Source organism: Histoplasma capsulatum, assembly GCF_000150115.1.
Source record: "Histoplasma capsulatum G186AR genomic scaffold supercont2.1, whole genome shotgun sequence".
In the NCBI taxonomy this organism is placed as follows: domain Eukaryota; kingdom Fungi; phylum Ascomycota; class Eurotiomycetes; order Onygenales; family Ajellomycetaceae; genus Histoplasma; species Histoplasma capsulatum.
Window position 1 is genome coordinate 3,383,615 of NW_025544801.1, and position 26,480 is coordinate 3,410,094.

The following is a 26,480-nucleotide window of genomic DNA, read 5'->3' on the forward strand; positions in this document are numbered from 1 at the left end:
GCCGTTTAATCTGGGGATACATTATGAGACGCCTATTGCTCCTCGATAATCGTTATCATCGCCCGTATCCAAGATGGCTGATCCCTTCGAGGTGCGCATGCGCTTCACGACACAGCTCCAGCATCTGAGCGCCTCTGTCACCTCCTCGCAGAAAGCCGCTCATTATGCACTCAAATACCGGGATATGGATGAGGACCTTCACTCCTGCATTCTCGAACAGCTAGAAATGGTAATTACACTTTACACCCTATTACGGCAAAATAAACCGAAAATTTAAATCATAAAATAAGTCTTCTGACATCAGTTTCTTGACTGTTGTTATAGAATAGTATGAACAACCGTGCCAATATCATGTACTTCATCGAACACCTCTGCGATATGGCCACCAAGGAAAACCACCTCGAATTCGTCCGCATGATGCAGCGCGATATCCTCCGTGTTGTCGACGCGGTTGCCCCGCCAGATGGCTCCGGTGCCGCAAATGTCAAACATGTTCGCCGCGTGCTAAATGGATTGCAGGCAAAATCGTTCCTCTCCGCAGATACTGTCCGTGAAATCGATGCATTTCTCAAAGAGAGAGAAAGTCACCCAGCGCATCTTCTTGACCTTGAGTTTGTGGAGCCCGGCCAGACGACCATTGAAGGCGGCGATTCGGTCAAGGCCCCAGGCCCCACGACTAGGCCGAGCGGCATTAAGGTGGATAAACGGCAGATTGAACAGCGGATCGAGGAGGATAGGGAGCGGAATAAGCGGCTACGGGAGTCAATGTGGGCTGTGCCGGGGAATGATGCGGATGAGTTTGACAAGATGTGGGATGAAGTTAGTGATCTTGGAGAAGATGATTATTTAGCAGCTGAGGAGGAAGCGATGGAGAGGAAACGAATTGCGGAGGAGTATTACGATGCTTGATTACACTTTTTTTTTTAAAAAAAAAGGGTTTATTTACTAGGCTTTAAATGTGGTACGGCGTTCCGGTCAGCACTGTGCGGGTTACTGTTTTCATATATATCATTATCGAATTGTATGATTGGAAGGCGCAATAGAGGTCACCTCATTTGTGATTCACATGTCCCACCAAAACTCGCCTAGCTATTAACCAGGTGCCTTCTGCTTATTATATGGAGATTGGCCCCGAATACAATAATACAATTTGACTTCCACAGGTTTTAAAAAGCCCCGTCACATTCATCAGAGCTCGGCTTGATAAGAGATTAGGGTTAATCTACTACAAATTTCTCGGAACAACATAACTCCGGACTACAAATTTCTGATCCCATCTCGAAGCTTGACCCTCGAATCAGCAATAAAAGTACGGATTATCTCGAGGCTTGGTTTTTCAACCTTGTTCATTTGTTACCTTATGTTCTCTCATATCGTCACAGCTGCCCGAGGCATATTTGTGAGACCGGACCCTGGGGTCGAACAAAACATTCCCACCCCAGACCAAATAGCCAATCCCACTCCCACAAACTCGTCACCTAAGATGGTGTCCGCTACTAGACGGACTGTGTACCCAACCGCGGAGGAGGAGCCGGTGAACTCATCACCCGCTACAAATGGGAAGCGAAAGGCTGCTGCCTCGGAAGATGAGACGGAAAGCCAATCGCCCAAACGAAGAAAGCAGAAAAATTCCAGTTCCACTACCACCAGCTCCCCGGCTCCTCAACCTGTTGACGAAGAAAACGCCATTGTAAAAAGCCTACCCTTCCGTACCGCCGATTCAAGCGACATTGCCGAGCACGAAATACAACCCGAAGAGGAAAATTTACATGTTTCAACCAGTACATCCACGGAGCCTGATCGGGTTCAGGTAAATTCCACCGCCAAGGCGACACATGTTCGTTTTGGAAACGAGGAACCGGCTCCGGTTCTCATTGGGAAGAATGAGCAAGCTTCGGATGAAGAGAATCCCAAAGAGTCTAATGATGTGGAAGACAGTGAGGATGATGAGGCACCCGAAACAATAGACAACGCTACGCAACTACAGGAATTAAAGGAAAATGCCCGAAAAGAAACGAAGGCTAAGCAAAGGTTCGTATTGAAGGTCCCATTCCGGTATACCCAAAGTGTAAGGTTTCACATCTAACATCAACCCAAGGACCGAAGAGCTGAATAAAGCAAAACGAAGAGAGCGGGATCAACGACTGAAAGCCCAAGCAGTCTCAAAACAAGCCCCGGTAATAATTGAACACGCCTTTTCCATTCCACAAGATCACCGCGCAGGGGAAAATGAACTTCTCTCCGAAAGCTCCGCGACATTCCAGGGATCTCTTTCCAAACCCATCAGATCGCTTCCCAAGCTGCTCCCGGATGAGATCTTGAACGCAGAACCTACATCAAACGATAGTAGAATCACCCGCATATCTGAGATAGTGTTGTCGTCCATGCCAAAATCAAAGAAACATAAGTTTCTAGATAATATTGAGAAGGAGCCGAAGGATATTAGGATTGGTGGGACATCGATTCGTGTCCTGGAGAGCACGGAAATCAGTGATTCGAGTAGGATCAGCCTACCGCCCAAGTCATCCAAGAGGAGTCGTCAGGTGCGTGAGAATTTGTTGGCCGGAACCCGTCACTTGCCAGGCGGTGGTAGTTTAAGGAGAACGATTGGTGGGACTTCAGGTTTCATTCGAAAGTGATGTTGCTTTGTTTCGTGAAGTCAAGTGTACATCACGTAGCGTAAAGAGAACAACAGCCATTTATACTACAGATACTCATATTATTTTCTAGCGTGATGGTTTCAATTGACCAAACTAAAATGCATTGATGCTCAGATGGGCAATTATCTAGTCATTAGTGCCTTTGCACCTGTGCCTCTGCAGCCGTGGACTCGATAGTCCGTATCCTGTATTCTCTCTCTAGTATCCTATTCCATAGTGAGTAGTCAATTTAAGGTTATATCACATGATGAGCCAAAGCTTTCAAGAATCCGTTGCAGAGCTTTGACGTTGCTTATTGGTTCTAGTGGAGGAGCCGCGGTTTTTGGCTACGTCAGACGAACAACGCTACATTGGTATACCAGCTATCGTATGATCGCAATTGACACCGATATACAGCTCCCGTTTAGTCATGGCGTCGGTAAATATGGAAACCTCACCTCTGCTTGATCGCCAGGGTTCGCCATCGATGCCTCAGGAAGAGCGCCCATTTAGAACGGTTACCTTCGATCCTATCGCCGAAAACAAGAGGAGGATATCAAATGATATGGCAACCTCGAGGGACATCTCAAAAGCTCCCCGCAACCCATCAATGCAAACTGCTTCTGGTAGTGGAGGCTCTCCCAACTTAGCAGCTTTGAATAGCAAGTTCCTTCGTCGACATAGCCCCAGGGCACCCTACAACCAGGTAGCCTCGGCTTCCGCTCCAAGCCATCCGAAAATTGGCCCTCAGCGAACATCCAAAAACACCCAGAAGCTTAAGTTGCTTCCCAATCCCGTTACGGGTGAAGAGGCCCAATTTTCGGAAGAAGAAATCCCGAGAGAAGTGTATTCGCAGATCGCCCGGATTAAAGAGCCAACTGCTAGAAAGCACGCCGCAAGGCTGGGTAAAGCAGATCGGGACCACGTTCCGCGTGTGACAGCATACTGCACTGCGAGTTCATATTCAATAGACGGTGTTGTGAGGTTTCTTAAATCCCGTGCTGATACTAGAGGCTCTAATCCGAAGTTGTTCGATGAATGCGTATATTCGCCTTATAACTATGACTATGTGCAGAAGATCCGGCAGTCCAATTCGCTTAAGGAAGATGACAGGGAAATATCAGCAGTTTCAGAAATTTCTAGTCAAGGACATGAGGGGCAGCGTGTTTCATCTGAGATCGAGGACGAAGACCAAAGGATTCAACGGCAGGAGGGCCTTATCGACCTGGGAGAGAATCACCATGGTCCGCAAGCAGACTCCTCCACTGCAATACCTGCCACCAACACGCTAGACACTATATCCACCACGGACGATGCGAACGGGCCTGATTTCGACACCACAATCTACACACCAGAAATATTTCTTTTCGACTACGGCACCGTAGTAATATGGGGCATGACACCTGCCCAAGAAACCCGCTTCCTCCGCGAAGTATCTAGGTTCGCCACTGCCGTCCTCAGCACTGAAGACACGCAGATCGAAAACTTCAACTTCTACTACACCCGTGACTACCAAGCGCGCATCTACAACGACTTCATCTCCCTACAAGACCCGCACAATTACATGACCAAACTCGCCATCTCCCACGCGCTCTCTCAGTCTGTCAAGACGTCATTGTTTGAAGACCTCGTTTCGGAAACCATCGCGAAGACCTCACCCCTGCCAGCGCAGATTGCGGAGACAGGTAGTGTGAACCTGCCGCGTAGACAGATTAATATGCAGATTGGAGAATTGTTTATCCTTCGCATTAATATACATTTGCAGGGATCTGTGTTGGATAGTCCTGAGCTCATGTGGGCGGAACCGCAGTTAGAGCCTGTGTATCAAGCTGTGCGTAGCTACCTGGAGATGGACCAGCGGGTGGGATTGTTGACGGAGAGGTTGGACGTGATTGCGGATTTGCTTGCCGTCTTGAAAGACCAGCTGAGTCATCGGCACGGAGAGTACCTGGAATGGATTGGTATGTGCAAAGTCGTCTTTCCCCGTCTCCATTGGTTTTACCTGAGAAATATCTTTCATCCCCTCCTTTTTTTCCGCTTCTACCATCCAAGACTGGAAACCTCCTGACAATATACATAATCTAGTAATCATCCTCATCGCCGCTGAAATCGTCGTTGCGGGCATAAACATCGTTGTCGACCTGTACGCTGGAGTCGACTAGAAAAGCTACTCAGCGAAGAGCAGGAGTTAAATCATACCGTACCTGTTAAGGACTAACGATCTTCATACATACTTCATCTGTCTCAGCCCTCCTCCATGTCCCATGTTCTATACATTTACTTTTCCGCGAATACAGATAAATGTCCTGTATCATAAAATACTTTCTCCACCCTGCAGATCTGTATTACATACACTGTACATACATATGTTCTTCATGTCGTTATTACATATTTATCCAGCTGTTACAGAGAGTTCTGTAGGGTGGTTCTGGCTCCGATTCTCATTCGGATTTCAATTCCTATTTCTTTACTTCTCTCTGCCTTTTTATTGTCTCCAGTAGACACTCTATTTTCCACTATATTAACCCCAATTCATATTTTTCGATAACCAGCTCGACCCAAAAGGTTGAGTATCGGGAAAATAAAAGGGGGAGATTGTTGTATATTATTATTCTTATTATGTATTTTATTAATTTTCTTCGTGTTACCTTGCATTTTAACTTTCCAGTGGCTTTCTTCTCTTGTCTCTTCGGTCCTTACGTATCGTATCGTCCATAACTTCCCTCCACACATAATTTGAACGAACAAAAGGAAGAACTATGAATACATTCTAGGATATAGAAAGGAGTTTACCGTTTTTTTTTTTTTTAAAGCTACAAAAGCTTTATCCGTTTCATTTTATATCATTTCATCCCATCCCACTTCATTCAATATATCCCATTCTAAAAAAAAAATAAAAATAAAAATAAAAAAAATAAGACAAGACAAACGAAACGAGCATTCATAAAAGCGAGAAGCCAGAAATGAAGAAAACAAAAAACAGCAGCAACAGCAACCCCGCGAGCTGAAGAAATCCCCACTGATATCGCATAATATGCCAGAAGCATGTCGCGTACATATAACTAAATAAAGAAGGAAATGAACTACCGAAATCAGGAAAGTCGGTGGCTGTGAGGGAGGTTAGAAAATATAGGTATAATACCAGACGGACATAACGTTGATTTGGGAGGGGAAAAAGCAAGACAACGGAGTTGGCAGTGAAAAACAAAGGTACGCAAATACGCAAGGTTAGGAAGAACTGGATATTCCGTCAGAGAGCTAGGAAAAACGGAAATATGGAAAAAAAAAAAAAAAAAAAAAAAAAACAAGGAGGATTTTTAAGGCAGAGAGGAGAAGCAAAGTAGAAGGCACAAACATCAAGTGTGTCCAAGAGAGAAAAGGGACAAAAGACAAAAAAAGGATGTATGAAATGGAGGTTGTAAGGTACAGAGGTCGAGTCCTCGGCCAAAAGCTTCTTCCTGGTAAGAGTACAGTAGTTTGGGGCTAATGATTAAGATGTTAGGCAAGGAGGAAACTGGATGCTTATATAAATCGGGAGCAAAATTGCTGCTAATATGGTATGGGGGGGTTAAGAAAACATGGAAAATGACCAGCAACGAATGTGGCATGGGAAAATAAATATAACCCAGCTACGGACGAAAACTGCTGGAAGATTGACAACGAAACAGAGAAAGGGAAGCGAGAGAGTGGAGGTGCTCGACCGTCGGGCGATATATTTATTACAAGATACTTTATGCGAGTGGAAGAGGTAAAGAACAAAGGTCCATCAGAACACATCGACGAGAATAAAACCCTGGCTGGGCTCCTCCCCATTTTTCTTCCCCTTTCCTCGTTGGTTATGGATAATATTACAAGCCATCTCTGCTCTCGCGCCGGTCCCCGTACTGCCTCTTCGTTGCTGGGTCTAACGACTCCCAATGCTCCGCAAGTGCACGATCGACATCGTCTGGCGTGATATTCGTCTCAGGACCGTACGCGTCAACAAGGTCATGAATAACCTTGTCCCGCGTGCGATTGGTGAAGTCCTCAAAGGCAGATATATACCGCTGATTGGAGTGTTGAGGTTCGGATGTTCCTGTCGGCGTGGAACCTTGGCCTTGACCAAAATTGGTCCCGCTACCGCTAGGGCGTCGGTGGTGGCTGTTGTTGTGATTGGAGGGGGATGAGGCGAGAGGCGGTTGGCGGGGATAATGATGATCTATCGCTGAAGAGGAGGACATAGGAGCGGGTGGTGGGTTGTAGTGTTTTATGCGGCTGTCGAGTTCGTGGGTGGGAGGTGGGGAACGGCGTCGAGTGGCTGGAAGGAGAGGTGGGAGAGTGGACGACGTGCTCAGGTTCATGAGGTCAACATCTTTATCAGGGTTGTCAAGGTGGGTGGTGGAGTCGTCGGTGCGGCGACTACGTTTCACTCGAAGAGGGCGTTCCTGGGGCTGAATAGAGAGATACTGCTGTCAGCAAATGAAAGCCCGAGATTAAACACAAAACACGCAATGCAACGAACGAGCCAGAGCGGGAGCTTCGGAGGTAGCATACAGTTGGCGGATGCCCCTCGGAGCTCCCTTCAGTGCCGTCATCCATGTAATCAATTCCGTAAAACGCACGCTTGACACCAGCAGAGGAGGGACCTTCCCCCGCCCTTCCCGCTCCTCCATGTGCCGCGGACGTGTAATGAGGATCCATCTCCTTCAACAGCGCCACGCTGCGCGCGCGTAGCTCTGTACTAATCCCCTGTTCCTCAGCCATGCCCGTCAAGACAGCCAGGCGCTCGAGAAGCATACAGGACTCGAGGCGCATTTTCTGAATGTAACGGTGACCCTGTGCGTTGCGGATGCGCATTGCATCGTTGGCCGCTTCGACTTCGTTCAGACGTTTTTTCAGCTCAATGCATTTGTGCTTGTAGGCTGCTTCTATGCTAGGGGGGTTTGGCGGGGCGGGAGCATTATTATGGGTGTGGTTGTTGTGGTGGTGGGCAGAGCCCTTCGAAGGGCCTTCCTGGCTATCCATCATTCGTCTTCCTGTTTACGGGTGTCTGGATGGGATGTTGCGCCTGGGATGCTCTGTTTGCTGTGCTCTGTGCCAGGAATTGGCACGGGTTGGTGGTTCTGCGGCAGCACAAGCCCGATCTGTGAGTAAGTTGGAGTAGTGAAGGATATGTGCGGCGACGGGCGAGGTACGCCAAGAATTGGCAAAACAAGACAACTTGGATGCGTAGGAGGGTTGTGATACCAAGTTAATTGGAGTCGGGAGCTTGGAAGCCTCGATGCCGTTTTCTGCCGCCTCAAGGATACTAACCTGGTTAGCGGGCGGATCGTATCAACATTGTTCCTAGAGCGGTGAGAGCGATGTGGCTGGTGAGCGATTACGTAATCAGTGGCTGCATATCGCCTTCTAGAGTCGTCATTAGATCCCGAAAGGAGGCACAATTGAAAGGAAAAGAACGAAGCTGTTCAGTCAGCAGTGTGAAATACGGTAGGGAGTTGCTTTTTCGAGTTCCCGTACTGTTCTCGTGCTCTCTAATTTCCAAGCCAGGCAGTTTCTTGGGCTAGCAGGTTACATCATCGTAACTCAGGCCTTCTCCGTCAATATTCCATGGCCATGGGATATATCCAAGGCATTTCCCCCTATAGCAGGACCGGATCGCCACCATGGTAGCCGAAACATCGTTAAGGTTGGAAGCGTTGCGAGTTATCGGCCTCACTTTGAACAAGTTTTGAATCGAGCCATTTAGCCTGCCTACCAAACTGGCCAAATACTCAGATACAGTTGTACTATCTATGTCTTACACTAACGGTGATTAGCCCCTGCATAAGTGCCACCTTAATTACAGTACATAGGAATAATCCTCTCAACGCCCAGATGACAGGCGGGGGAGAATATCAGCTCCCAGCCCAGCGGCACCGGGCTGATCCCTGCCCCTAACAGCATTACCTGGCCCCAAGGGCGCAATTGACATTGATAAAATGGTGGGATATATCCATCTCGAGCGTGAGTACTGAAGGTGGAAGGGGATACAAATGTATGGCTAGCAAGATGCTGCCGAGAAAAATCTCTCATATTATTTTATATTCATCCCATACTTCCATTCTTCCATTCTTATGTATTTCGCTTTTATTTATTTCTAGAACTATCAACGAGTGAATTCATTCCTTTCATTCCTTGCTTTCTCCTCTCCTCTCTTCACCTATTTATTTGTTTATTTGGTATTTGTATTTTTGTGCTCATATTGTTGGCGTTTTAGTTAGTCTGCTTCTACGTGGTAGGCATTCAACTACTTAAAACACACCAGAAATAGCTCGACCGTTAGATATGATATATTGGCCTCATCAAATAAAGAGAAATTTGCCGCCGTCCTGTGTTTTCCGTTCTTCCTTTCCCCATTTCCCTTTCGCCCTCCTGCTCCGTCCCCATCTATATATTCTTCCACCTAAGACAGAAAAAAGTCACGGAGCATATCTATATCTAGAGAAAGAAACAACAACACCACGACCGCAACCGCCACCCCGTCCCCTGTTTTTCTGTCAACACGTTCCTTGTGTCTCCATTACTCCTAGAGAAAGAACAATATACATATAAATAAATATATATATATATGAAGTTATCACACGAGATTCCCGACCAAACTAGTGTCAAATGCCATCGCCGATTCGCCAATTTGCTATTACACCATTGTTAAAATTAGAGGTTATGAGAGCCACGGGCCAGTCAGTGGTCATTCGCATCCCTGCCGCCGCTGCTGTTGCTATTGCTGATATCGATGAAAACATCTTGCATATCCAAATCCTGGGTAGTGTTCTGCAATGCGGTAGATGCGGAGGTCAACGGGACTGGGTCTGCGGCTGCGGCCGGAGGCGGGGAGAGTACAGCTACGGACGACGATGATGACAGCGAGGATGATGATGATTCCACTTCGGTGACGGCGGAAGACGAGGCGGGGTTATTAATATTATCATCCGGGTGATGATGGTGATGGTAGGGATTATCGAATTCATGGTGACTGGTGCTATTGTTATTGCTGAAGCCTAGATCTACGGTGCTGGACTGGCTATCGGAGTCTGAACCAGGATCGTCGAAGGCATCATCGGGCGGTGCGAAAGACCAGACCTAAAGTTGGAATTAGTATTTTGGAAAACTTGGGGGAAAAAGACAAGAGAAATTTGAGAGGGAGTATGTCTTTGGAATTATGCAGCTTACCTCCATAACAGTCCGGCCCGCCCTTGTCGCCATAACCACCGCCTTTTCATCCTCAAACGCAACCCTCCACACAGCCTCCGCCGGCTGACTCAGCTCTCTCACCAACTGGCCCGTCCTCAAATTCCAAATCTTAACCCGCCCATCACTACCACCGCTCACAATCCGATTATCATCAAACTGCAGACTCGTAATACTATTATCGTGTGCCGCCAGCCGGTGGATCGCCGCCATCCGCAGCAGTGACCAGACACGGACAGATCCGTCCGAACCACCAGTGACAAGCGTGTCGCCGCGCATTTGCAGCTGGCCGACGAGAGAGGTGTGTCCTTGCAATATGGCATGGCACTGGCCAGTCTGCAGGTCCCAGATGCGCACACTCGTGTCCAAGCTACCCGTCGCGATCCGCTTACCGTCAAAAGCGATCGCATAGATTTGGCTGAAGTGGCCAGCTAACGTTCTCAGGCACCGCCCTTCGGAGATGTTCCAAATCTTCGCAGTTGTGTCGTAGCTACCCGAGACGACGAGGTCACCGTGGATCCCTAGGCAGCGGACACTGGCTTGATGGCCGACGAGTACGTGTTTGCACACACCCTTCGCGAGGTCCCATATCCGCAAGGTCGTATCGCGAGATCCTGAGATAGCGGTAGTTGCGTTTGACATTTTTAGACAGCGCACGGTGGAGGTGTGGCCTCGCAGCTTGTGGATGCTCTCACTGAATACCTCGGCGGTTAGCGGCAAAGTCGTATTGTATTGAATGAGAGACGCGACAAAACATACCCAGTAGCCATATTCCACACACGCACGTCACGGTCACATCCACCACTGACAAGAATATCATCCCACGGTACCATGGCCCAAACGCCCATGACATGGCCTTGTAATGTCCTCTGATGCTCACCCTCTGTATTGAAAATGTGAATCTTGGCATTATCCAGCGCGACGGCGATGAACTTGGACGTTAAATGCAGGCTTGTAACAACACCATGATCTGGCGTGATGTGTTTGGTGATTAAATGTCCCCCCTTCCGCCAGGCCGCTTCAACCATGTATCTCTGCTTGAAATGTGATCTGTAGGTTTTGGTCTTCACTCGTCGTTTCCGTGAGTGGTTTCCTAACGACGAGGGTGCTCTGGATGTCGTAGGCGTAGTAACTGCGCTATTATTACTTGCCGAAGGGTCGTCGCTGTTGTTCAACTGCTGCTGCGCGAAACGGGGATCGTAGGGGTTTGGAGGAAGGGCGAAGGAGAAGGGCTCTGAATCCTCGTGGGTGTCTTCGGACATGGTTCTATAAGCATGATTATCACACAGGAGCTTCCAGGTCATATCATCATTTAGAAGCTCGTGCCATCGTGTTGAGACTTGCGATGCTCGAGCAAGTGTTTTGGGATCATCGATGAATGAAAGGATCTTACAATTCTCATTAGCACAAAATTTCCGCAGGGCGGCTAAAAAGGAAGAAAAAATGGGCACAATAAAAATCAATATTTACCCGCAAACATAGCTCATTCGGAAGCACTTTAAACGGATCCTTCTTCAGCCGCGGGCTGACAAAATGATAGACAAAACTGAGTTGCTGATTATCACATAGATTCAGAATCTCCGCCAGAAACCTTTGTCCCTCCGCACGCCCTAGCAAGCTGAAATGCTGTCTCGCATCCCGCAGAAAGGTGTCCTCGTCTTCGCCAGCGCTCTGCCAGCTAGGGGCTCGTTGGTGTGGTGTCGGACTCGGGGCGGGAGTTGGAGGGGAAGTGGGAGCAGAGGGGTGGAGGTTGTGAAATGGGGGGATGGATTTGTTTGGCGTGCGCAACAGTTTGGAACGGGAGTGTGCAGAGGCGGACAAGCTATTTGTCGACCTTCTGCGAGAGCGTCCAGCTGGCAGCGAAGCAGCAGAGTTATCATCGCTCTCCTCGTCCGGGTCTGCCATTGTTACTCGGCGCGAGGATGAGGTATATGGGAAATATCTCTGCTCCATGGACCCCGGAAAGAAATGGTATTTTGGGAGTGAATAATGTGCAGCTTCTTGGGGTTCTCTAATGTGCTTTAGCGAGAAATTGTCGTCAGGCACGTAGGCTCTCCGCTCCGAGACCTGAGATTTTCGAGATCCCTCATGTATCGACAATAACGGTGGTCGGTCGGGGGAGGAAGGTTGTCTCGTCTCGTGCCAAACCAGCGCCAGGAGAAACTTGGAGAGCGCTTAACTAGAATGACGACTAGCTAGGGTCAAGCCACACGGAAGGCTGGTCGTTTGCTATGTTGCCTTTTGCCTTTGCCGAGAGGTTTCACGCAAAAGGCTAGTGAGGTAGTGGCGGCCAGAGTCTTTTGGTCTGGAGATGGTTGAAGTAGGGGAGCCGGAGTTGGTGGGAATGGAAGAAGTAAAACTGGGAGGCTGGCCGCAGGCAAGGCGATAGGTCACAGATACTTGAATACGCAGCTAAAATAAGTGTAAAATCAAGTACTAGTGACTTTCACTCCAACAAATTCTCGCTTTAGTTCCTCGCTTATAGTTCAACAGATATAGCTCAGTCTATTTTAAAAGGCGTCTAAATTATCCCCCCTTCTCGGTAATTTTTATTCTACTGGGACTGTTGGGCTGCTGTCTGGGATAGCGGATTGGGTGCATTTCGTATCTCTCCCAGTCGGCAATCAAAGAGCAGAAGTGGTCCAAGTGTTGCAAACTGATTACATTAGAAGAAAAGTTTAATGGCCTTAGGACAGCCTGACTAGATTTGCAACGCGTTGAGAAGGAATCGGCGGCTACAGCTCAAACCATACTGTGTGCCATTGTATCGGCTACATTCATTGGTGCTTTGCACGTATAGTACATATATGCCTGTAGTTAATAAATTCGGCTATATTAAGGAAAACGAGATTATGAGGGTAGAAAGCTGTAACGGGAATATCACTTGGGCGTTATGACATTATTAAATCGATGAAAAAGAAGAAAAAGGACGAAAAAAGAACGGGGGGTATCGGGAGAGGTGGGAGAGGAGAGTTACCATTAAAAAGATACAAACAAATCTATAGCTATCAATGGCCGTTGACCCTTAATATAACAATAAAGAGAAAAGAAGGAGGTATTGAAAAAGCAGATCTCTCTGTTCCAAGTTCACAGAAGGAATGAAAGGATCTAAACTGAAGTATTTTCCATATAAAGCCTAACACCAAAGATCAGAAATATAGATCGAAGCCAGTCTAACAGGACATGCAAGGAGTTGTGTTCTTTCTTCCTTTCTTATCCTCATTACAGAAATCAAAATACAACATTCCGCTGTTCAGATTCACCATCTTCCCGAGGCGGTGTGGAAATAATGGAGCCTGACAAGGACGGAAACGAACGCCACACACAAAAGAAGCGGAGGTTTTATTTTAACCAAGTACAGCTATAGAAATGTTTTGATGACATAGCTATAGCGATTGGCGATACGAACGTAACTCTGCAATGACGGAGTTGAGTCGAAGGCTATTCTGAAAGGGAGGGATAGATAGGCGGATCGCGTCCCAATTCATGTGTGCATTGTGCCGCTATAACCAGTCCTCCAACACCTAGAGTCAGAGCGGAGTAAGGGGAGTAAATCTATCTGCATTTTTGCATTTTCCCAAACTCAACCAGCGTGTCCAATCTGCAAGAACAGGGGAAGGATCATTCCCACGACAGTTGCGATCAGATCCTTCATGGACTTTTGTTGGGTTCTTTGTGCATTATCCCGATCATGGACAGCATATCCGTTGGCATATGATGAATCACGCCGGGACATTTCCGTCGACATGCCCATTTCTTGCATCGTGTGCATTGCAACATACCTAAGTGCGATGAAATGGTTAGAATGCATTTTTTTTATTCCTTCTGAGAGAGAAAGAGAGCGCGCTCACAAAAATGATCCCGCCGAAAACAACAACAACATTCCCGTCCGCCACTGCGTTGCCCGCTCATCACTTGCATTGCCTGCCAAAACCGTATGGGCAACAATCCACGTAAGAAGCGCACCCACTGGCGCTCCTAGGCTAAACATCAACAAATGACCCTTTACTGCACGGGTCGACAACCCTTGCTTTAACAATATCGTGGTTAGCCCAAAGGCAGCGGGCGCTTTATGTACCATGATCGCGAGGAAGACGACGAAGCTGAGGTTTGTGTCGGATATCGATGCGCCGAGTGCCACTCCATCCGCCGCAGCGTGGATTACCAGGCCGATTGTGGTTGCGAAGCCATTGCGGGCAGTGCTGCTGCTGCTGCTGGTAGTGGCAGTGGTAAGAAGGCCACTGCCGACGCTGCCGGTTCCGTTGCGGGAGGGGGAGGAAGCGAGACTAAGGCCGAAATCTAGGTTATCCAGTGATATATGGTAAGGGCGTTGCTGTTGGTTCGTGGGCGACGAGGCGACGGAAGGGAGGGTATCGATTAGGTACATTAGAATGAAGCCGCTGATAAGAGAGATGCCGACCCAAGGGTGCGGCGAGGTTGGTTGTGGTTCCGCTCCATCCTTTTCATTCTCTTGAGTCTTGTCCTTGTCATTCCCTTCGTGGTCGCCTAGGATGTGTAGCCTTCCACCATCACCTGATTGTCCGGAGTCCACCTCGTGCGGTGAATCCACTTTGGCTGAGTCTTCCGACTGGAGTGTATCTCTTCGGACAAGAAAGGAGGTGCGGGCAGCTGAGTGCTGCCAGCGCGCATTCAGCGCATGGATTGTTCCTCCATCAACGGTGTCAACATATCTCTTGTTGGAATGCGTATGCGATATCGCGGTGGAGCTGTAGAGGGTGTCCACTCCCTCGGGGATAATTACGATCAGGGATGTGCCGACCAGGACACCCATCCCAAGGGCGGATATAAAGCGTAATTGCGACGAAGATAGCGAGAAGGAGAGTGGGAGTGAACCAATGACGAAGGAGCTGCAGCCACAATATAGAGTAGAAATAAGGCTTGGTGTTCGAGAAATAATAGTAGCAGCAAAATACTTCGGGTCGTGGTTTGGGGGAGATGGGGAGAGGGGATCAATTGGATTGGAGGTAGTCTTACGCTATTGCCATCAGCAAACTCAAGATGAGTAAGGTTAAAAGCCCGTACATCATGGCCTGAGGTGCTCGACTATTCCGACCAACTGCAGATATATCAGGCGTCTCTATCTATCCATCGCGAAAAGGAGCGCCCGTTCGGTCGGGACCAGTTATAGAGATATGGATGGAAATAGGAAGTGAAAGACAGGTGGGGACGATGGCGAGCAGCGGAGAGGAGGGAGGCGGAGGCCATGCAACGGCGAAAAGGGGAATCGCCCGGAATCTTTGTTTCTGGACTCCGCTGCGTGCCCAATATAATTATTTTATAGAGTTGACGACACGGGGAGATCGAGCGCGCGACTTTGGTTCAAGTTTAGCAATAGGGTTTCAACTAGTTATCTGGCAACCAGAAGTCAAGTTAGATTGGCCAACGGGAAAAAAATGTTCCGAGTCAAGTTTAGCTGCAAAACCAAAAAACGTCCCCTCAAAGACTTTGAGGTTGAGGAAATATACAATTGTTGGTTTTTATTTTATTTTATTATTTATTTCTTTATTTCTTTATTTTGCAACCGCGTCGGCAAGAGGTACAACATCCTAGATCGCTGAACTAATCTGACCAGCATTGATCGGACAACAACATCTGTCAAGCAAGCAAGAACCTGCAGCCCATTTGAAGCTTTTCAGGCCATGCGTATCAAAGACACTCACAGAATTTCTGAGAGGAAAATCCGTCGAGGTCTGTGCCTGCGCACGAGAACCTTTCTCACACAAGATCCTTTCCCGCAATGGAAGTATAAACGACTTACATTTGGAGATTGTCGAGTATGCACTTACTTTGCTGCATATCTGTATGATATATGGTGAAGAGGAGTGAGGGGAAAGCGTTCTGATGGGGAGATCTTGGCCCCTTTACTTCAAGCCTGCCATACAAGTGGGGTTATTGAAGGTCGAGAGGTGAGTGTATTCTCCCAGTTATCGACAGGACTCATTCCTTGCCGCTTATATTCAGTGCCGGGCCGTATATATTGGCAATCCCCAACACAATCATGGTGCCTTTTTGTGGCAAAAAAGTAGATGGCCTAGTACTCTGTTCATGCCCGAGAGGCCAGCACATCTACATGACAGGATAGAGGAGATGATCTCATTCTTGACCTTATTGCCTGTTGAGGAACAATAGCTCGTACCCAGTACTAGTCCTCGTAGATAAATCCTTCGGCCGGCGGAGCTGTCGAAATAAAACAGTCTTAGGGATAAGTCCCAAGGGCTGAATCTATTCACTTGCTGTTCGTTCTCATTGTTCCAGAGCGTAACAAGTGCTCAACTAGATACTCTCAATGAACGGAAATTACCTATTTAGGAAAATCAATGGGGCATCTCAATCACATGACATATATCTGCCTATTTGGGTTAGTAATTGGTCACTTCAACCTCATTAATTCGACGCGACTTCAAGAACGCGCGAGACTACACGTCGGCTGACCCCTCGGGTGACTCACCTGACCTACGCTAGTGCTAGTCACCTGACCCAAATAATTTCTTGGCACAAAATGGGTCAGTTGAGGATAAAACAAAAATGAACTTTTACCTTCTCATACATCTATAATACACACAGTGAAAATGAATATTATAATTCTTTTTTTGAATAATAGAAATTGATTAAATCTTGAATATTATTAAATTGAGAAGTATATATAAACTATGAATGAAAATATAGTATATAAAACTAGTTCTTTACTATTATTTAATCAGTTACTGACTAGTAAGTTACTAGTTAGTTATAAACTCATTATTAACTATTAATATTGCACTAGTGAATTACTGATATATTACTAGTCAGATACTAGTCAATATAAATTTAATATACAGAGTATAGTTATTTAAATTATTTAATATATTAAATTACTACTCTATAATTAATCAATGACTAGTCACTGACTAATCAATACTTTTTTTAATTTATTTATTATTACATAATTCTTAGAGACTTTACTTCACTCTGTGAGTCTGTCTTATATAAAATTGAGTGATTAGTAGTGGACTAGTATTGATGATGGGGGTGCTAGCAGAGGCTCAGGGCAGTTGGTAAGAGCTTGTAAGAGATCAAGTTGGTAAGGAGCTCAACTGACCCTTTGACTAGTCACCATTTCTATAGGGTCAGGTGACCTACACTAGCGTAGGTCAGGTCAGTCACCCGAGGGGTCAGCCGACGTGTAACCTGAGAACGCGCTGACATCGAGGACTTGTTTGACAATTGATATTGATATATTTACTGTCAACGCTGCCAGCCCCCATTGCGAGACTTATACTATATGGTTGTCAGCGCGCCAGCTGACATATTTGGCCGAAATGGAGAACCAATCATCTTGTGAGCAACATATCCTGCCCTTCGGATTTGCCGTTCCTAACAGCTCCATTCTGGAGGATGGAGATCATAAAAACAACTAATTCGCTGACCATTTACTGTTTTCTTTCGCGATATAGGGACCTGTGATGCCAGCCATGCCATTCAGATATCCATGGTCCAACCAGTCGAAACTAAACTAAATACGCTCTCCACGTTTCGGCCCGAGTTTACATATCCAATATTTGGTGAGGAGGAAACAATATTCGGTTACAAGGGATTGAACATCCGAATGCGCTTCTCCGCGCATGATCTCCGGTTAAACGTACATATTTCGTACAATGAGAAGTTCAAGACTGTTGCAGATGTCGCTCCGGTGGATTTATTGACGACCTTGGATCCCTGGCTCCCGAAATGTAAGGAGGCGGCATCCACTCTTTCGTTCGCGGGTTGAATATATGTGGTTAACTTTGTCTGTGTATGTAGCTTCGTTCGTGCCAGTAGAGGAGTTTGAACAATCTGTTCTCAACGATGAAGCTGCGAAGGACTTTAAACCCCCGGGCAAGCTTGTTCACAGCTATTCAAGCAAGCAGAGGAATTATGAGATCTGGGCGGGTTCTTTAGTCGACCCGGAAGTTCGCACACTGCTCGACCGGATACAAATATTTGTTTCCTTTTTCATTGAGGGAGGCAGGCCCATCGCAACGGATGATTTAGAATGGACCCTTCAGAGATGGACGGTCTATTTTGTGTAAGCACCTTTTGCCGACATGAAACAATTCAATTAACCTTCTAACTTAATCTGTTGTCCGGAATAGTTACGAGAAGATAGACCCTCCAACTCCTACCACGCCATCATACTCGTTTGTAGGATACGCAACAACTTATCGATGGTACTTCTACCTCCACGAACCCAGCAACTCCAACAACCATAAAATCACCGACATTCCCTTCCCATACGCTGAGGAAATCTCCATCTCCAAACTCCCCGCACGCCTCCGCATCGCCCAATTCCTCATCCTCCGTCCCCACCAGCAATCCGGCCACGGCTCCCAACTCTACCACACAATCCACTCGGCTTGCCTCGCCGACCCCACTCTACACGAACTCACGGTCGAAGACCCCAACGAAGCCTTCGACTACCTCCGCGACACAAACGACTACAAAACTCTCCTCCCAGAATTCCTCAAACATAACATTACCATAAACGCCAACCCATACCCACCAGAAGACAACAATGCCAATAACGGCCAAAACAATGATTCAAAGAAAGCCCGCCGCTCTCGCCGTCCCCGCTTCATGCCAACTTCCACCCTCCTCCCAACCGCCACCCTCCACAGCCTTCGCATCCAGTACAAGCTCGCCCCAGTCCAATTCGCGCACATCGTCGAAATGTACCTCCTCAGTCAAATCCCTGCATCCCACCGCGGCAGTGGCATAGGTATGGGCGCTGGTGAGGCAGCCCCAACTAGCACACCCACGGCACGCCTTCTTGTACAGAAGTGGCGCGCATCCAACGAGGATGATCGGCGGTATTACTGGTGGCGCATGCTTGTAAAGCAGCGGTTGTATAAGAGACATCGGGATTTGTTGATCCAGCTGGACAGGGCAGAGCGGTTGGAGAAGTTGGAGGAGACGGTGGGGAATGTGGAGGAGGGATATGATGGGTTGCTCAAGGCGTTTGAAAATAGGGAAACACAGGAGGGGGGGGATGGAGACGTTGGACGGGGAGAGGATAGGCCCGCAAGGAAGAGGGGGAAGCGGAAGTTTACTGTGTTTGAGGATGAGGATGAGGAGAGTGAGGATCAGGAAGGTGAGGATAAGGATAGTGGTGAAGCGGGAATGGAAGGTGGAGTGGGGAATGGGGATGCGAAGAAGAAGAAAATTTGAGGAGCTACCTATGTATGGTGCTTTTTCTTCCTTTCTTGACTTTGTATTATTTTCTTTTCCCATATTTACCTTTTTCTTCTTATCCCACGTGTTTCTTTCTAATGTTTTGATGAGTGAACAGTTCATTGGAGAGTGGAAGGAGTTCATTTCTTCTTCTTTTTTACTCTGTTTCAATTTCCCTTTTTATTTTGCACTTGTCATGCTGGCAAACGCCATGTACCGTCGATGTGCTTCCTTACTTGTTCCATCAATTGCAGAAATCAAAACCAAGCCGCAGCACCTTGTTCTGGTAATTGGAGCAGGGTTTTCTCAAAACTTCTTGCCTTCCTGCGCTTAACTCTGGAAATGGCTCCCAACTGGCACTCCCTATTTCATTCTTGGTACCTGTCCTCCCCTCAATTGCACTGACAAGGAGTGTCAAACGACAGGAACCGGGCAGATTTTGTCGTTTTAAGAACGCCAGTGACATACGCCGAGAAAGACGGATTGGCGGGGAAGAGAAAGTTCCAAGGTTAAGCAGGAGAGGGTGGTGACATGGTGGCGCTCGGGTCTAGCTAGTTAGTAAGTTGTGGAGGAAATTTTGAATCTTGGAGATCTGCAATCGACCTCCCTCACATTGTAAATAGGCTGAAGCCAGCACCACATTACCTAATCTTCTGCTCCTCTTCTCCTGCTCTCCATGAGTGATATTCTACAAGAACTTGCTCCAAGGGTTAGAATAGGAACACCACTACCCACCCTCCAGCAGAATGCCTTCAACCTCCGGCGACAACCTCCTGAGCCATGAAGATGCTGACCAGGTTTGCTGCCTCAGAAATCCACCTTGTCTGTCGCAGCATTCTTTAGCATCTTTATTATCTGCCGGCCTTAGCCATTTAGCCCAACAAGAGCGGTTCTGGAGTCCATGGTCCATATCTACCGAAGTCGAGGTTCTCGTGGAGGTTGTCTTCTCGCTTTCCGCTATAAGAAAACATGGCCATGGCCACGGCCCGATTGATATTATATTTATTTGGCCGGTGGTATAACCCCTCTCCTCCCTAAAATCTGCTACGGAATTATTATTTTCCCTGAGGCTGCCTTTCACTTCCTCGTTTTCAGGGTGCCTTGCAGCTGAGATATGCTCAAGATTGTTTCAAGCTCAGCTGGAATAGTTCAGCCAAGGTTAATTAATACCTTACTCTCTATCAACAGCATACACAGATCAAAAGAGAAACATATATTGCATCTTGATACTGAAAGTATCCCAGGGGGTAACCGCAAAAAAGGAAGAAAAAGGAATAAGACTGAGACAGGAGAAAAACGGAAGAAAACCGGACACAAGATCGAGAAGGAAAATGAAATACAGCCAAGGAGAAAAGGTGCATACTCGATTAAATTGGTTAATAGATAGTGCCCGCCAGTAGCAGAACCGGACCCAGCGTTAGGAATCCATATCAATAGGAAATGAGATGTACGACTAAAGAAGCGGGGGAGAAAAGGAAGGAAGGGAAGGTGAAATTGCGAATAGGCCGGCCTGCTGCTCCATCAAAACCCTCCGAAACAAGGCGGATATCATATCTGAAGGGATGGGGCAATGCAATAAAAGTAAACAATCGGTATTAAATAAATAAAATATACATATCGTATTATCCAGAAAAACCCCTTATCTTCTTCCTTCAAATCCATACAATACAGCTACCCACTAAACATCGTCGCTGTCTCGGGATCTAAACTATCCAACGTATCTGACGAATCCGTTTCGATGCTCAACACCGTGCTCGTCCGCGGAGAGTAGATGGTGGTGGTCAGTGGTGCCACGGACGATGGAGCAGTGGCGGGGAAGGGCAACTGAGAAATATCCCTCTGATAGTCCCCAGCACTGTCATCCCCAGCTCCTTGGAGGTGCGAATAGTCGCTGCTGCTGTTGTTATTATGCGTGTCGTCACTGCTATAATAGCTGTAATCCGGCCTGATAAGCTCGCCTACGAATTCGAGAACCCTGCGGAATCCGAGAATTTCTGCTTGAATGGCTTCTCCCCCCCCTCCTTCGTCACCCACTCCTGTCCTATTATTTGAAGTAATGCTTCCACTTTCATACCCTTCATCAACCCTTATAAGCATATTATGACGCTGGTGCTGTTGCTGCCCATGTTGCGTATGTCTCAAATCCACCGAATTCCGGCGTCCTCCCCATCTAAAGCGACTATTCCACCACTGACGCCATCTATATCTGCGTGCGGCATTCAGGTAGGCATTTCGTGTACGACGTTCCTCGCGGCGTGCTGCGAGATCGACACGACGCCGCAGCCAGGATGGGGAATTGCGGCAGTGCTTTATAAGAACGATGAAAAGGGAGGTGATTAGAAGGATTATTGCAATGCTCTTCAGTAGGATAGAAGGGCCGCGGGTAGGAATATCGTGACGGATAAGGGTATCATGTCCATATAGGACATGGCGACAGTTTGGAGCATTATAGCCTTCGGGTAGATCGTGACAGTTGCTGAGATCGTTATAATAGTTGTGGGTGTGGTAGTTGGTGAGACTTGTGGGGATGAGTGTAGTGTGAGAGGGGAGAGTTGATACTTGAGAACTTAGAGATGGAGTGGATTGGGGCTTTGTGAGGACATTCGGATTGGGTATATTTGACGGTGGTGTGGCTTGGGAAGAATGTGTTTTGTATGGGTTGCTTGGGAGTGGGCGACAGGGGCTGTCTGAAAGAGAAGAGGGCAGTGGACCGAATTGATGCTTCACGAGGCGGAAGGCGTCCGGAACTATTTCTAATGAGGTCCTGATAAAACACGATAAATTTGCGCACTCTTTAAGCCGTGTCGCCATAGATTTACAGTCCTGGAGGAGATGTTTTCGGATCTCTTGTTCCTTGAATTTAATTTCCTCTTGCAGTTTGTGGGCCTCAGCTTTGAGAGCATGAAGGCGTTTAAGATCTTCGGAGAGAGTATACTCGCTGTTCACGGCTTTATCTATGGAGATCGGTAAATTGGAAGGATCGAGGGGATCCCTCCATGATTCAAATGTACTGTCGTCTAAGAGATCAATGGGGGATGCCACTAGGCGGTATATCCTGGGAGTTCCAACAGAATTAAATGAAACCGCGAACCCGGACGTGCGTTCATTTTCCGTTATTTGATTTGTTGGTTTGAACGTCACGGTGAGTATTTGGGCAGTGTATTGCGCCCCGTCACTTTGAGGGCTAGATATGCAAAACGCAAGATAGTTGAGAGATAATTCATGGGTTTGCTCTCCGTTGGTCATGTTAGCAGGGAATATTCCGGAACCGATTCCATTGTTGCCATGCCATACAAGGTCCAATTTGCGCTGGTTGAGAGTGACATTTGCCTCCTCACACGCGAATTGCGTGCTGGAGATGTGAATATCAAAGACCTGGATTCCAAAAAAATCAGAAAACTTTCTTATGGTAAAAAATAAACTGCAGAAATCCATTGACATACATAGCTTATATCAATGGAGCCAAAACAACCATCACATAAAGAATCAAACCTCGTAGTAGTGCTGTTTTCATCATCTATATATAAATACAATTCATATAAATGTCAGTTTCTAATATAACTAATAGCGTAAAATTAAAATAGAACTCAGCCTGACCTGACCATGCTTCCACAGGATAGCTAGGGCCTGGATAATCGTCATCGTAGGAGGCACTCCTCGTGTGCGGAATAACATGGGAGAATGCAATGGCAAAGCCACAAGACCACAGGAGCGCGGAGGCGGCGCGCACACGCATATTGGATCACAGCGCGCTGCCACGCTCAGTCATTGACCATTGTTATGCAGAGGCACGACTCCAAGGATTCTTTATTTGGGTATCTCTGTTCCAACATAATATGCAAACTCGTCGATTGGCACAGAAATCCAACGTTGCGTTTGGAGTGAGGCTCAGCTCTCGGAGAATCCCGAGGGATGACTAATATTCCGCCGGTGTTTCGAGCCCGCGGCATCGGATTAACCATGTTCCAGAACAACAGTTCTTTGCCAATCATGGCTTGAATTGGATATCAAATAAAAATAAGAAAGAGAATGCGCTGGCTGTGTTGAGAGAATATACAAACGAGATATTTTGTGTTGGATGGTCGCCAATGCCCCGATAGTACCAGACTAACGCCCGGCATTGCTTGATCATGGTACGTTTGTAGTCGGAGCTCCCAGTCCTACCCCTCGCTTCTTGCGGATAACCAAATAGCTACATATACTCCAACACTAATACTTGCTTCTACTCCATCCAGCTCCCCTTAGGCCTGCTAACAGCCGCCCAAGGCCATCCCATGCTCGTCGAGCTTAAAAATGGCGAAACCCTCAATGGCCATCTCGTTAATTGCGACAACTGGATGAACCTGATCCTCAAAGAAGTCGTCCAGACAAGTCCCGAAGGTGACCGCTTTTTCAGATTGCCCGAGGTTTATGTGAGAGGCAATAATGTACGTCTGTCACTATATGTTCATTTCGCCTTTTTAACATATATAATTATGTATATATATGTGTGTAGATGGCTAACTCAAATATACTAGATCAAATACTTACGAGTCCCCGAAGAAGTCGTCGATCTGGCAAAGGACCAGCAACAAAATCAGTCCTCGAATCGGACCCGTGGTAGCCAGCAGCATCGTGGGGATGGTGGGAGGTTAGATCGCGCGAGGGGTGGGGGTCGAGGTGGAAGGGGGCGTGGAAGAGGACGGGGTGGCAGCTGAAATCAGGGACATTCTACTGTAACTCCGTTTCCTACCCGCCTCCTTTTTGATACCCAGCGTAGAGGGGAGGTTGTGTGTTTCTGTGTGTCTCTGTGCGTGCGTGAGTGTTGTTAATGACGAATTGAAGCTCCCCCTTATTTTGGCGCCTTACGAGGATGTGTAAGCTAAGCACAGTGTTTACTCTTATGGGAAAAATCAAACGGTGTTTGTCGGAAGGGGCTAAATAGCCATATATGCGTTTACTTACGATAGCGAGCTTGTTTTCTTGCTAGGCGTGTTTAGCTGATACGTTACAGCTCCTGCACCCCAATGTATGCGGAACTGGCCTTTCCTATGCTAGAATACCTCCGTTCTTGAGAAAGGTCCCATACTCTACTAGGTAGCGTTGAAATTCAGATGTGATTACAATTTCATGATATTTTCTTCTCTGTCTTGATCTAATTATGAAAGTTCTCTCATTCCTTATATCTCCGTTTTATACTATGGAACGCTACCCGAATGATAATGGGACATGTTGCCCATTTTCGCTATGTCATTTATCAATTCCCCACCGACTCCTCGAACGCCTCACGTAATACCATGCAGTCAATGGTTAGAACTGTTCTTGTCTATAACTCTTTCTGGTAACACTGGCTGGAGAGAGGAGCCGCCAGTCTTCAAAGCTCGAACATCTGTCACCTAAGATTTGTATCTAATTTCACGTTAGCACCGTAGCCATGATCTAGCCCAGGGAACTTCACTCTCAAAACGCTTGCTGGCTCGGCTTGAATGAGGTCATAAAGATCTCCTCAACAGATCTTCACTAGAAGCATTGGGGTCAATACCCCCATGCTCCCGTTGTTCCTGACCTCGCCAATCCGCCGCATGGCTCTCTAAAACAGGTTCTCCTGGCGCTGGCTCGGAGATAACTCTTCCTCCAGTAACTTGTATCCCAGCCCCTGCTTCGGGTTCCTTTTCCGCCTCCGCATACCTCCACACAACCTTCAACCGATCCAACGCCTTGATCCCTCTATTATTCGTCCCACGAATCCCATCCAGTGCCTCCCAATCCACTTCAAAGACGCCAGAATCATATGCCTGTCCACCCTCAAAGTAGGCATTGAACCAGACGTGGGCGACAGATGTAACCATCGTCCAGCCGGTGTACGCAGACATGGCGCGCCGGTCGATGCTGATGTTCACATCTGAGGTCGGAATTATGACTTTGTTTCGGGGGCGGAGGATTATAGCTGGAATGGCGGTTTCTACGTCTGCGGAGGAAAAAAAGATGCTTTGGAACATTTTGGGCCAGGGTTTCGGGGAGATGACGGGTTGGAATGGCGAGTCTGAAGATACGGAGGGCGGCGATGTGTCGTTGGCAGCGGCTGGGAGAGTCGAGCTGTCGGCCTTGCCCAATGTACTCTCGTCATCAATCTCCCTTGCGTTTGGCCAAGTTTTCACTCGCTTTTTGCCATCCTCACACCCATTCTCCTCTCTCTCATTCTCCTCCTCGCTATCACCACCTATTATAACCCCCTCACTCCGACTAAACCGATGAAAACATTTGATTCGCCTCCCTTCCTCAACAAACCCCTCCACATCAACCTCCACGCCATCTCTCAATCCCCAAATATGCACCTCCATCACCTCCACAGGCCTCTCCACATAGACCTTCCCCAGATCCTTCGTCCATCGATCCACATAGCTCACCCACCTCAACTGGCTGGGTATGCTCACACCTTCCCCAAACCTCGCTCTCATTCTCCTTTCCGTAAACCGCCTGAGTGCCTTATCAGCTTCCCATCCCCTCTCACTAATCAGAAAGCTACATGCAATCGTTCCACTCCGCCCCTTGCCCGCTTTGCAATGCACGACAACTACCCGTTTTCCCTTCGCATCATTACTTTCAATATTTCCCATTTCCCTTTCCATTGTGCCCCAATTATCCCCATTTCTCAGCAACCAATTCCGCATACTTGCCATGATATGGGGAATAAGTGCGAATGGCGGTGGGTGGTGGTCTGGAAAGGGAAAGTGGTGGATACGACCGTAGACCTCTTCGTCTGGGTATCCAGTGCCCTCCGCCCGGAATTCCCATATTGCCCAATCTTCGCCGTGTTTGAGGTCTAGGAAACGGACAAGGGAGTCTGTGGGGTTGCGATAGGCACGTCGGGGGTAAGTGGAAGAAGGGCCCGAGGTAGCAATTACTAGGATAAGCGGGTCAATAGCTTTAGGGGGAGAACCGAAATATAATGGGACACTTTAAATCACGTACTCTCATCAGTTACATAGCAGAGATCAAGGCCAGTTTCGGGATGGCGGAGCCGGGGACTCGCAACTATCTGGCGGAGTATGGAGGCCTATTAGTCCAGCCAATTAATTAATCAGCAAAATGAGTGCTCTATTCGCGTTGAAAGACCCTATGGTTGTGAATCAATTGACGGGTAGCATATGTTGTTGAAACAGAGAACACACACCATGACAAAAATAACCAACTCCAGGAGACACTTGATGAGCCGGTAAAGGACGTTCCCTTTTTATTCCCAGGTTATAGCATACAATAACCGTTCATGAGTTGAGGCATCATTCTTAAGTAGCACTTCTGGCAGTTAAAGATGCTGCCGAATATCTGGTGAGTTGAGAATGGGGGCGAAGTGTTTCCATGGTTGTTGGTTGTTGGTTGGTAATGTCTAGTGTTGTTCGAAGTTGCCTGCCCCAGCAATGATGTCATGCTTTGTTAGAATCCAAT

The 26,480-nt window shown here is 47.4% G+C and overlaps 8 protein-coding genes across 8 annotated transcripts; 3 read left to right on the top strand and 5 right to left on the bottom strand.

Annotated features, from left to right (window-relative positions):
• Positions 1 to 73: 73 nt before the first annotated feature.
• On the top strand, positions 74 to 5,118 carry HCBG_01101 (sporulation protein; the record flags this gene model as incomplete). Its single annotated transcript, XM_045428151.1, has 7 exons — positions 74 to 229; positions 325 to 893; positions 1,216 to 2,031; positions 2,099 to 2,543; positions 2,775 to 2,836; positions 3,057 to 4,600; positions 4,725 to 5,118. The coding sequence occupies 7 exons, from the start codon at positions 74 to 76 to the stop codon at positions 4,799 to 4,801; spliced, it is 3,669 nt and encodes a 1,222-aa protein (XP_045292126.1).
• A 1,201-nt stretch (positions 5,119 to 6,319) lies between these two features.
• Positions 6,320 to 7,643, bottom strand: HCBG_01102 (uncharacterized protein; the record flags this gene model as incomplete). Its single annotated transcript, XM_045428152.1, has 2 exons — positions 6,320 to 7,069; positions 7,173 to 7,643. 2 exons carry the CDS (start codon positions 7,641 to 7,643, stop codon positions 6,488 to 6,490), a joined length of 1,053 nt encoding a protein of 350 aa, XP_045292127.1.
• Positions 7,644 to 8,968: 1,325 nt separating this feature from the next.
• HCBG_01103 (F-box and WD repeat-containing protein) lies at positions 8,969 to 12,084 on the bottom strand (the record flags this gene model as incomplete). The annotated part of the gene is made up of 4 exons (XM_045428153.1): positions 8,969 to 9,740; positions 9,831 to 10,542; positions 10,608 to 11,236; positions 11,319 to 12,084. 4 exons carry the CDS (start codon positions 11,751 to 11,753, stop codon positions 9,342 to 9,344), a joined length of 2,175 nt encoding a protein of 724 aa, XP_045292128.1.
• Positions 12,085 to 13,431: 1,347 nt separating this feature from the next.
• HCBG_01104 (zinc transporter ZIP9) lies at positions 13,432 to 14,640 on the bottom strand (the record flags this gene model as incomplete). The annotated part of the gene is made up of 2 exons (XM_045428154.1): positions 13,432 to 13,630; positions 13,700 to 14,640. The coding sequence occupies 2 exons, from the start codon at positions 14,638 to 14,640 to the stop codon at positions 13,432 to 13,434; spliced, it is 1,140 nt and encodes a 379-aa protein (XP_045292129.1).
• A 2,697-nt stretch (positions 14,641 to 17,337) lies between these two features.
• Positions 17,338 to 19,052, top strand: HCBG_01105 (histone acetyltransferase type B catalytic subunit; the record flags this gene model as incomplete). The annotated part of the gene is made up of 3 exons (XM_045428155.1): positions 17,338 to 17,578; positions 17,649 to 17,913; positions 17,981 to 19,052. The coding sequence occupies 3 exons, from the start codon at positions 17,338 to 17,340 to the stop codon at positions 19,050 to 19,052; spliced, it is 1,578 nt and encodes a 525-aa protein (XP_045292130.1).
• Positions 19,053 to 20,726: 1,674 nt separating this feature from the next.
• On the bottom strand, positions 20,727 to 22,791 carry HCBG_01106 (uncharacterized protein; the record flags this gene model as incomplete). The annotated part of the gene is made up of 3 exons (XM_045428156.1): positions 20,727 to 22,430; positions 22,499 to 22,572; positions 22,653 to 22,791. The coding sequence occupies 3 exons, from the start codon at positions 22,789 to 22,791 to the stop codon at positions 20,727 to 20,729; spliced, it is 1,917 nt and encodes a 638-aa protein (XP_045292131.1).
• A 394-nt stretch (positions 22,792 to 23,185) lies between these two features.
• Positions 23,186 to 23,867, top strand: HCBG_01107 (small nuclear ribonucleoprotein; the record flags this gene model as incomplete). Its single annotated transcript, XM_045428157.1, has 3 exons — positions 23,186 to 23,188; positions 23,291 to 23,482; positions 23,573 to 23,867. The coding sequence occupies 3 exons, from the start codon at positions 23,186 to 23,188 to the stop codon at positions 23,750 to 23,752; spliced, it is 375 nt and encodes a 124-aa protein (XP_045292132.1).
• Positions 23,868 to 24,526: 659 nt separating this feature from the next.
• HCBG_01108 (dual specificity phosphatase) lies at positions 24,527 to 26,462 on the bottom strand (the record flags this gene model as incomplete). The annotated part of the gene is made up of 4 exons (XM_045428158.1): positions 24,527 to 25,938; positions 26,007 to 26,091; positions 26,209 to 26,264; positions 26,291 to 26,462. The coding sequence occupies 4 exons, from the start codon at positions 26,460 to 26,462 to the stop codon at positions 24,527 to 24,529; spliced, it is 1,725 nt and encodes a 574-aa protein (XP_045292133.1).
• Between the last annotated feature and the right edge of the window lie 18 nt (positions 26,463 to 26,480).